We start from the raw sequence: 11,556 nt of genomic DNA, 5'->3' as shown, positions 1-11,556 counted from the left end.
CCCATCTGTGTAGCCTTTAAATCTACAGATGGCCTTCATTTGGACAACTTGGAGTCTTCACATCCGAGCCAGATCTGTTTTGTGCTCTCCTTTTCGTTGGAAAAATCGAAACCTTGCAGTGGCAGAAACAAAGTGACATCTTTTTTTTTAATAACGTTAATAAAAATTTCAAAGCAAATCAAATACAAAAAAGGCAATCAACCACCTTCGCAAATGGCTCAGAATTAAATTCAACATGTTTTTTTTTTTTTTCTTGGTTTATTTGAACAAGACGCCAGCAAATAAAACTACAAACAATAAAACAAGGTCAATTAAATGTAATCACACAGACAGGTTGGTGGGTGGATATGGACGCCTTAAAATATGATTTTCCATTAGGCAGGTGGTGGCTGGTGATAAAGATGATCAATGGTTGTAGAAAAGTCCAGAGCGGCCAGACCTGGTTCACTACAGTAGAGTCTATTGGATGGACCGGTTGGGCCTCTTCGGAGGGGGAGGGGGCATTAGCTCAGAATCCGGGTCTGTTTGGTGTTTGCGGGTTTGGGCTTGGACTGCTTGAGGGCAACGGTCCACGTATTCCAACAAGATTTTCTTGGTGACGGGTTCCTGGATGCTTTTGCATACCGCTGGGAAAAAAACAAGGGGTGGGAGGAATAACCGTCAAGGAGCGGCTTGAGGAAATTCTTGTCGACGCTGCGTGGGAGCTATTATGAACTCATTCGCTGTGGTTTATATTTGGGAATGAAGGAAGAATCTTTAGGTACATTTCAGGGCTTCTACTACTGTATTGTCACGGATCACTCCAAAAGATCGAAAACGGCTGGCGGTGAATGAGATTAACTGGAGTGGCGACAACCAATAGCAGCCGGGATAACAATGAGTGACAGATGAGCATTTGGCCTTCATTGAAAGCTCTTCTTTTGGGATTTGTTCCAGTTTGTTTTCGGCGTAACAAGAGGTTGACTTCTAGAGAAGTGACTTATTTCACTTGGCAACAAAATAATACACACACACACACACACACACACACAAAAAAAACATATAATCAAACATGCAGTGGAGTGGAAAGACATTTGAAAGACATTCTTGCCATTCTGGAATGCTTACAATGAAAAGGCTAATTACTGCCAGTCCAAATATGACATGGCAAGTCTTGATGGTGTTAACGTTTAGTCTATTACGATTATTCTAACGATTCTATACCAATTAGCCTATTCTAGTGTAAATAGTGAGGGCCAGGTAAATCGTCTTGAGCTAACTACCGTATTTTCCGCACTATAAGGCGCACCGGATTATAAGGCGCACCTTCAATGAATGGCCCATTTTAAAACTTTGCCCATATATAAGGCGCACCGGATTATAAGGCTCACCTTCAATGAATGGCCCATTTTAAAACTTAGTCCATATATAAGATATATACATTTGGCCTGCGGGCCGGACTTTGGACACGCCTGCTGTAGTGGCTCAATATTAGTCCATATATAAGGCGCACCGGATTATAAGGCGCACTGTCGGCTTTTGAGAAAATTGGAGGTTTTTAGGTGCGCCTTATAGTGCGGAAAATACGGTGGTCATTACCGACATTGTAGCTTGTGCACGTGTTTTAGAGTCCACCAGCTTATGTTGAAAGACATCCTGCTAGTTGCACAGGAACAGACTTGTTCATAAAGATGTCAAACGTGGTTGCAGCTAAGCAAATGCTGGAGACGACTGTAATGGTCTGCCTATTATTAGATGGAGCGGGCAGAATTGCAGCGCGATCGCTCTTATCTTGAGATAAAAGCTGCTACAGGTTCTTAGATCAGCACACCGGGCAGCCTGAAGACATAAGACTCAATAAGGCCTGCTTTCTTATCCTCTTCAATCAAGTCATCCTTTCAATGTATCAGTACGTACTGGCATGTGTAAAGTCAGCACGTGGATACTTTCAGTGTGGCAAGAAAAAGCGATGGATGAAGGAGACGGGTTGGCAGTGAATGTGTGTTCAGTGGACCACTGCTGAGCTTTGACATTCAACCAGAAAATACCGTATTTTCCGCACTATAAGGCGCGCTGGATTATAAAGCGCACCTTCAATGAATGGCCCATTTTAAAATGTTGTCCATATATAAGGCGCACCGGATTATAAGGCGCATAGAATAAATAACTCAACGTTGCTCAAATGTTAATATCACACAACACACAAAATAAACACATAAAGCTTACTTTAATAAATTAGTCCTCATCCACGAATCCATATTGGTCCATATAGAAGGCGCACCGGATTATAAGGCGCACTGTCGGCTTTTAAGAAAATTGGAGGTCTTTAGGTGCGCCTTATAGTGCGGAAAATACGGTACTAAATCTGTTCAGGTGAATGAAAATGAACAATGTTGAAGGACAATAACGGATGAATGAAGAGAACAGATCTTTCAAACCACAGACAGATACTGAATGAATCTGAGAAGTAAAACAGAACGTCACAATCTGGACTTACCTTTTGTAGTTTCTTCGATGTGATTTTACACAACAGCTGCTCACTTAGCAAGAACAAAGATAACTCACCCATGGCTGTGTCGTAGGAGTTGGGGAAGCTCTTGTCTATCCTCTGCCTCATGAACACCCAGCTGTTGTTGGCAAAGTTGCACTCGATGATCTTGTTGTCGTACAGTTTGAGCTCTTTCGTGGCCTGTGCGCGTACGACAGACGACACAGCCGCTTTTTACTTTCGCAGGTCGGGGGATGACAATATTGAAATATGACTTGCCGTTTCTACGTATTAGCATTCTGCATCTGGCTTGGAGGACAAGGCATCACATCTGACTGTGTAATTCACTAACTGCAATGACCATGGTGTTAAAAACACATTAAATACTCATTACCATAAAAGATGATATTGGCGCAGGCAGCCGCTATTCAACTTTGAGAAACTGCTCATGGGCTGGCAGCTACGATTCAGCGAGCGAGTACACATCGAGTTCAAAATGTCTTGAAATTTGAAAACCTGACTTGCTATGACAGCGCAAAAAAAAAGTGTTTTGATGAAATGTGAAAAACTGCAGACTTCAATCTGTATAAGGAAGCAACAGGCATTGTCACATTCTCAACCATGATGACAGCATTGACCACCTCCATGAAGGCACGTGCCCACCTTCGTGAAGGTCAAACACTCCGACGCAGGAAAACAACATCCAGTCAGTTGCCTGGCTACACGAAGCAATTGTGTGAAGGCGAGATGGTATCGGCCCGACCGGCTGAACAGAAGCAAACTCTCAAGCAATGCCAGGGACATTGATGAAACCAGAGAGGATGCAGGACAGAATTTCACATCATTAGCTTTTTTTTTGTACCTCAGGCTGGAATCACAATGATTCATTCACTTATCTGATCCATTTCAAGCGCTTGAAACAGAGCCCGTCACTGTCAACGCCGCTGCCACATCTCATTTTTCTTAGACGTCCTTGCTTAGCATCGACGTGTTTTTACGATACCTCTTCAACCTGCCGGAAGAACTCCGCCACAAATAGAGCCGTTGTATTCTAGAGGCCATCTTGCCATGTAGGGATTTTGCGTCGTTTTTAAAAGGCAATCTTTAATGCATAATCAAACAAAACAGACTTCTCAGTTGTGGCACTATTTAATGCGCTGGGATGATGCAACAAACAAACAACAGATGAGCTCTCCCATCATGTGCCACTCAGAGATTTGATATGAGCGACAAAACATGGCCAACGATTATCGAACGCCGAATAAAACGATTATCTTTGTCATGGTACACAAAGGGAACGCAATGCCAACAAAGACCATGGAACAGCATGTTGTCCAGGTTCGCACTGACATTCAGCAAAGGTCACGCGAAGGAAAAACAGCCAAGTTTGGCCAGAACCTGGAATTCTACACGAGGCCTTCATCCTTCATGGAGTGTGGGGCATCTGGGCTGACAGCGGGGGCGCCACAAATATCACACAGGAAGCAAGGATGAGTGTGAGGGAGGAAGATGGAGAACACAAGCCACAGAGCCAAGTTCCATCAAGTGTGCTTTGGATATACAAATTAACAAGGTTCACTTGTGGATTTGATATGCACGTGAGGGGTGATTTTTTTTTTAAACTGAGCCCTAGAATGAAGAAGAAACCCAAAGCTCCGAAAGCTCTGCACAGCATGCTGGCAGACAAGTGAAGTCTTTCCTGCTGGCACAGGTGGACATGTTGGCTGACACTTTTTCGACAACCCCTGGTGCTTCGTCTGTCCAGACCTGTTTTTTTATGGCAGCGCATGTGTGTTAATAGTGAGTGGAGAGCTTGGCAGACAATTTTTATTTTATTGCTGTTGCATTACTGCAGATCACAAAATGGGTTTGCACCATCAAAAGAGGCATCATACTTCAGAGGGGGAGTTTAGAAGGGGGATTTAATTTTTATTGAGCTCTCACTGGACATGGAAATTCAAAGAGAGGAAGATTAGTCCAAATATTGAAGTGGAAACTTGTGTGACTTGTTTTCATTACATTTAAATGTTATGAACAAACAATGAGTGACTTATTGGCTCCTTAATTGGGTCGTGGGTATGTTTCGATTCATTTTTTGCGTTCTATACTGAAAAGCAAACCAGGCTGAGATGCAATAATTCATCAAGTTCACAGAGAAGATTTCCAAGCAATGATCATTCAGGTCCTGTATGAAAAATATGCTGTTCAACAAGAAATTCAAAGTCGGACTTGATTTCTGATGACAAGGTCTGTCAGCCAGATTATTAAAGTTGAATTGAGCTCGGTCAGAATCAGTTCAAATGGGCTTTAGAAAAATGACTCCATTTCAGCTGAAGACTTTAAGAAGCTGTGCAACAGGAAATGGGAGTAGAACCAAAGTAGGAGGAGTATGAATCATTAGCAAGAACAATAATTGACACAACTTTCCCGGACGCTCATTAGCATAGGCGAGGCAATGCATGTCAAAAGTATGATGGCGGTAAGTCAGCTCGAATAGGATTATCATATTTTGTATTTCTTCCTATAGGTGTCAAAGAGAGATTTATTACATTATATCGTGTGAATAGCAATATTAGAGTATTTCAAACATGTTTCATATCCAGTACTTGTGTGTGGTCTGCTTAAAAAATGGAACTTAAAATCAAAGGACATTAATCAGTATAACTAATGAGAAATAAAATTAGCCTGGGCGCTCGTAAACACATTGATTTATAAATATGGATGGACATAACTAACACTGGGGCAGGCAAAGAGATGACTAGGAAGTTAATGACGCAAGATCCTCTCGATATCGTTTGAATATCCACGAGTGATGTTCATGAAGTCCGGTATGAAAAAATAAGACCTCTATTAGAATGGAGGTTTTTGTTTGAGGAGAAATTTAGTCTGAAGAAAACAGATAATTCATAAATCTTAAAATCCTCTCTAACCAAATGGGTTTATAGTCAACAGACAACGTTTCTGAATTGCATTCTAAGATTAAAGGTTCTTTAAGTTAGGTCAAAAGTCAAGTAAGGCAAAACACATGAGGCGGAGATTTTTAGCGTGACATCTAATTTCAATTACAATTAAATACAGTAAATGACATTACGTTCCTAATTATATGCTTCGGTGTTCAGAAGATGACGAATGGCAACATTTAATTAATGGTGTATCCATTTAAATTGACGGCATGTTATAGCAAATGAAATCCATTATGAGGAAATGTCACGAACGTCATCTATGCCTTCAGGGAAATTAAGCGTGCTACCGTGCTTTCCGCCAGGAATTTGATGACAAACATTTTCCCAAAAATAGCAAATGACTGCTTCAATAAGGAAATAGTAAAGGCAGGAATTGGCGTATTAAAATGTAACAAAAACAAACTAGTTAATTGAAAAAGAATACAGCCCGTGTCATATAAAGCTCGATTAAATGTCTTATTCTTTCTGCGGCTAATTTGAAAAAAATACCCAAGTCACCACTTTGACTATTGATATGAAACAGATAACAAGATGCCAAGTGATTCAATGATTATAAATTTGATGATGAAATGGCACTGTATGCACTCTGCATAGGATTTTGAAAACGATTATAAAAATGATGAAAAAAAAAACAAAGAAACGCACAAAACTTACCTGGTTAGCCCTTTAAGGGCACACACTCAACACATTTATGCTGCAGTTTGCACATGAAAATTTTTTGGGAGAGGACTGGAACAGATTATCGACATTTCAATTCATTTCAATGGGAAAATGTGATTTGATTGACTGAGTTGACGAGCTTTGTCATGGAACAAACTAAACTGAAAGTACACGCAACACTTTCTCTCACCTTCATCTTTGCAAAGGGCCGATCGTAGTTGCCGACGTAAAGCAAGCCGACGGTCTGAGGCAGCAGCCTGCGAAGACAAAAACGGACCGTACTTAACACCACGCAAAAGATACGGTGCAAGAGTATCTTGAGTGGTGCGAAGACATCATCACGCTGCTTTCATTTTGCAGCTAGTAACAGAATGGCAGGGAATGTGATATTGCACCCCCCCCGTGAGCCCTTCTGTCTCCGTGCGGAGAGAAAACGACATTATGTCGACAATCCAAGGCCGAGGTAAATCAGAGAAAAAGGTACAGAATCTAAAAGAAGTACAACGCGAGCCATCGGCGGAGTTCATTCGCACCTCGGCGAGTTTTATTTGCGAGTATGATGGAAGTGTCTGTGCCGTATTTGTGTCTCGTCTTGGAGATGGAGCCCAACAGATGTCTTAATCACACACTGCTCCAGTCCTCACCATCCTCCCTCATCAGCCTGTTATTTGCAGACACTCAAAGCTCTATTAGGATCGAAGATTCAAGAGCAGGCTTCTATTTTATTTTCGTTAACCATCCATGGAGCGGAAACAAAGGGGGGTATTGTGACTAAGTGATGGCTCAAACTACAGTGCGACTCCCCTTCGAAAGGCTGAGAAGAAATAAGAGAACCCCCCCCCCCCCCCTTTTTCTGTGTAATAATAGCAAACACGGAGAGGAAGGACGGACATTAAAAGAGCTAAATGGCCCTGCTGCAGTAATGGACCCATGCATCTGTACTTTCTCGTCATTGCTCTATTAATACAACTGAATAACAAATTTGTGCCGGAAAAAACAAGAATGGCTCATTTTATTGCACCTCAACTTCGGGTTGGAGTGAAATAAATGACACCGTTAAAATCCTGATTGGAATGGAATATAAAGCTGTTGTTACTGGTGCAGGGGGAAAAGAAAAAAGGCAACTTAATATTTGAAGAAAAGCACACAACTATCGAAAGGCCAACATTCAAAGGTAAAATACACAATTTGAATGGAGTGCAGTCCATCCTTATTTTATGACATCTCTATCGAACAAAGTCTGATCGATTTGTGATGAAAGAAAACATTTGAAGCACACTCAAGATTAAAACATTTTTGTTCAAACCTTGAAAACATCAGATTTGTATTCATTTTTTTTAGTAGCTAAGCAACTCTAACAACTCCGTGGGTGACGGTGAGGGGGAAAAAAAGGCAAGGTCAGCAGCTTTTTATGGTACATAAAACTTTAAACAAGCCACCCCGAGCTGGAATAAATGATGAGAATACCCAAGGCAAAGTTAAATACCCAAAAAAGTGGTTAACGTTGATGAGGTTATGCAGAGGGTGGATCCGTTATTTACACAAGTATGGATTGAAATGACGTAATGTCACCCGAGTTCCCCCCGCAATCAAGCAAATGGTAACAAGAAGCCTCTCATGGGCCGGTTAACCAGATCCATTTTGAAAACACTGCACACCTATTGCACATTGACGTAACTGTTAGTCATGGCCTCCATGGACAAAACGCCGCTATCCATCGGTTCACGCAAGACTTGAGGGACTTGCCGGATTCCCGTTTGAATCGCGGCTGCTTCGCATGATCCATTCCTCCTGCTATACAAAAATAAGAGCCTGCCTTTTTGTGCCAGCGTCTAGATGACGACAAAGCCTGCAAGGCAGGACGTGGCTCAAGGATCGATTGTGTGGGCTGACGAAAAACACGTCTGTCTGTCTCTATGTTTCGCTCGGATGGTAACTGAGGAGAGACTTGAAAGTCCAAGATGGAGCCAGGTCTGATGAGGGCGTCTGCCGATGAATTCCTCACGACTCTCGATTGCGCTCTGTGTTCTCCCGCGCTCAGCACGCACGATTCGACTTTGATGGCGGAACGAGCGGCCAATCTGTTGGCAATGAATGATGGCAGGGGCTCGGTGAGGTCACCTGGCTCTCGGAGGAGGCGGCTGCGTGACCGTCAAGTCTGCCACGATGGGACTGCGTGAGGGCACTCGCACATTGTGGCACAGCCGAGCGCCGAGACCAGACACGCAGGAGAGAACAAAAAAAAAAAAAAAAAAAAAAAAAAAAAAAGAAAACCCCCGCCAGCTATTATTTGTCTCATCGTGGCTAGACACAGCTGGACTTTCCGCGCACTATTTAACATCATAAAATGGCAACATGTGATAATTATCATGTACAGCCAAAAGTAGAGTTGATTTGTCGGAATTTATTTTAACTTTACTACTCCTCAAGGATGTTTAGAATGAGATTGAAACGTTATTTCTTTTGTTTATTTCATTTATTTTATTTATTTTATTCATTTTATTTCTTTTATTTCTTTTATTTCTTTATTTATATTACTTTTATTATTTATTTATTATTGATTTTATCACTTATTTATTAAATTGATTTACTCTTACTTTTGCATGCACAACGTTGGTAAATCTGTAAAAACAAAGTACTATTTTTTTCAGCCTACAATATCAACGTGGAAGAAGAGAGGAATAATTCTACTCGGAATCATTTGAAAACACAGTCGAAACTCCGATTCAGGTTATTGCAACAAAATGAAACCTTCCACTTCCGATTTGCAACCTTTCTATTAATGCCTACAAGAAACATGGAAAGCCTCTAATCACCTGCAAGGGAATGATTGCCTTTTACAGCACAGGAAAGTCTTTTTAAGGGCGGGCGGGGGACTCAAAGATAAGCACCAGTGCACCTGAATAATTCATTTTGCAGAGAATGATGACCACAAAATAAGAGAAAACGCGAAGGGTAGCCGTGCTCTGTGCACGTAAAGCTTTTTAAAAGTAAATATTCGGTGAAAATACGCAATTCTGTGCATTATCGCAGTGGAATTGTTCCCCCGAGGCGATGGGAAAAGAAAGACGGTGGGGGTTAAGTGTGAGAAACAGACACAGGGAAGATGAATGACAATTCAATTTCGGATGAATGGAAGGCTTACGTACCCTTCTCCTCCGACTTTTGTGATCTTGAGGCGAAAGTCCACCGAGTTGAGGTTTGGGGGCTTCCATTTCAAGATGTCATCACACCTGCCGGGCTTGTACCTCTGCCGACAACATGATTGGTTGAAAAAAATATATATATATTTTTTTATATATATTTATATACATATATATTTTTTATATACAACATGATTGGTTGAAAAAAAATATATATATATTTTTATATATATTTTTATATATATTTATAAATAAATAAATATATATATATATATATATATATATAGTGGACATTATTATAAAACTGCAGAGTTGTATCAGAACATAAAACAAAAGTCTTTTCAGTCATCTTGAATGTGCTTCAGCAGCCTTGCCTTCACATCCTTGATTATTCGTGTGACATTTATGATGAGCAGCGGAATAATGAGAAATGTAAAGGCACTGTGAGTGGAGGCGGGATGAGATGATCAGATTCTATCACTGTCAGGTTGCCCGGTAACAAAAGTATACTCCGAGGAAAGATGTCTGCAAACCAGACAGGATTTCTCAGGAGATCCTAGGAATGGAACGGAGCTGGCAATATGAAGTCCAAGCAAATCTGATGTGTCATAGTAACTCACTGCAGGCAAATAAAAACGCTTTAAGCTCCTGAGAAAATAGACCCTATAAATAGCACCTTTTGCTGACACCTATGACATCATGGCTAACGCTTTTCTTTCAAACCAATCGCGGTGGGATTCAAATTGCCTCTTTTAATGACACGTTCGGTTCAAAGGTTTGCTTATCTGTTACATATTAGAAATAATCAAATGCATGTGTAATTTTATTCTGTTCATTTGTTGTTCAATTAGAATACGCAAGTTATGTAAATCCAACCTAATTCCCATTACGAGCTTTCGTTGCCGGGCATTTTGCACCTCGGTGCAAAACAGAACGTTATGCATGAGGGACAATTGCGCCACTGAATGAATTCATAGGCAGCGTTATGTCAGCGTGGATGGATATGTGCCACGTAAACAACATTAACATCGTTGACTCCATTTTGTGGTCACGACGGTAAATCCCATATTGTCGGCGCGACCAAACCATACCCCCTTTTCCTTGAAGTCACTATGGGGAGATAAATTACATAGGGGGGGCGACTATAGTAGAAGCTGGAGAGTGCAGCAAACAGAGAAGGTGACAAGCTGCAGATCAGAGATTTGCTACCCCCTTTTAAGTCCTGAAATAGCTTGCCTCTATTTGATCCTTTACAATCCATATTTGCACCGGATGAGACAGAGCTCTTTAGTTTTCACTTGCAGGAAAGAGTGAGGGGGAAAAAAAACCCGATAAGCTTCGCAACGGTACTGTACTGACTGTAAAATGTTATTTACAAATCAACTTGGGAATCTGACGAATGAGTCCCCTCTGTGTCAATCAATAAGCCACGTGTTGAAGCGAAAAGGTCAGAAAAATAAATGCGTTTTAATGAGAGGATTTATTGAGTGAGACAAAATTGTGTTTCCTAATGTAAATTGGCAGAAAGCCTCCAAGGCTGCGATATGATTTGGACCAGACCAGCTATTTACACTCAAATTCTATATTTTTCTCTTTTTCAGAGGCTGACTGACATTTAATGCTGATGAAAATGGTGCAGCTGGAGCGTTTGCAACAGCTTCCTCTATTGGCCAGACTTGATCAATCCAAATCCACGGAACCATCAGTGAAAATAAGCCCTCAAATCAATAACTGGCAGCACAAAAGTCCCACCACTCTTCTAAATCCAAAAGCAATTTCTTTTTAGGATTGAGCGGAGTTTGTAAATTCAATACGGCGCAAGAGAAACTGTTTCATCTCGTGGCCTGTCTTGAGCGCACAGTAGAGACGATGGCCATGTCCTTGCTTAACTTTACAATTTTCAGATACAAACTGCGCACGGTCATGATAGGCAAGGGAATATTTGGACCGGTTTTTGGAATGTATCATGATTTATGGAATCCATCACGGTTTAGTATTAATATATAAACAAAGGTCACAGGCGATGAACAACGTTGCGTTGATATCATGCGGTGATTTCGCACTCGACGCGTTATTCATTTCGTTTTGACACCGTGATGGATACAATCACTGCAACGGAAACCAGATGGCAACTTGCTCGGATAATAAAGCAAATCATTGGAGCTGGTAAATAATGCAACAAAACAAACATGTGTTTTCACTGAACTGAAACTGACCTCGGTCAAAATTGTCTGAGTGAGGCAGCCACTAGACCAAGAATTAGGTTTACCGTATTTTCCGCACTATAAGGCGCACATAAAACCCTCCAATTTTCTCAAAAGCC

General features: G+C 41.2%; 1 protein-coding gene across 2 annotated transcripts in view; it reads right to left on the bottom strand.

The window, feature by feature from the left end:
* Positions 1 to 238: 238 nt before the first annotated feature.
* rngtt (RNA guanylyltransferase and 5'-phosphatase) overlaps positions 239 to 11,556 on the bottom strand; it is a 43,085-nt gene continuing 31,767 nt past the window's right edge. For both annotated transcript variants that reach the window (XM_037245424.1, XM_037245423.1), the window contains 4 exons: positions 9,240 to 9,340; positions 6,281 to 6,347; positions 2,545 to 2,668; positions 239 to 626 (listed from right to left, as the gene is read on the bottom strand). In XM_037245424.1, coding sequence (XP_037101319.1) covers positions 460 to 626; positions 2,545 to 2,668; positions 6,281 to 6,347; positions 9,240 to 9,340 — 459 coding nt within the window. In that variant the 3' untranslated portion in view covers positions 239 to 459. The remainder of the gene's footprint in view (positions 627 to 2,544; positions 2,669 to 6,280; positions 6,348 to 9,239; positions 9,341 to 11,556) is intronic.

This window comes from Syngnathus acus, chromosome 24 (genome assembly GCF_901709675.1).
Source record: "Syngnathus acus chromosome 24, fSynAcu1.2, whole genome shotgun sequence".
Classification (NCBI taxonomy): Eukaryota; Metazoa; Chordata; class Actinopteri; order Syngnathiformes; family Syngnathidae; genus Syngnathus; species Syngnathus acus.
This window is presented reverse-complemented; position numbering and strand designations above follow the sequence as displayed.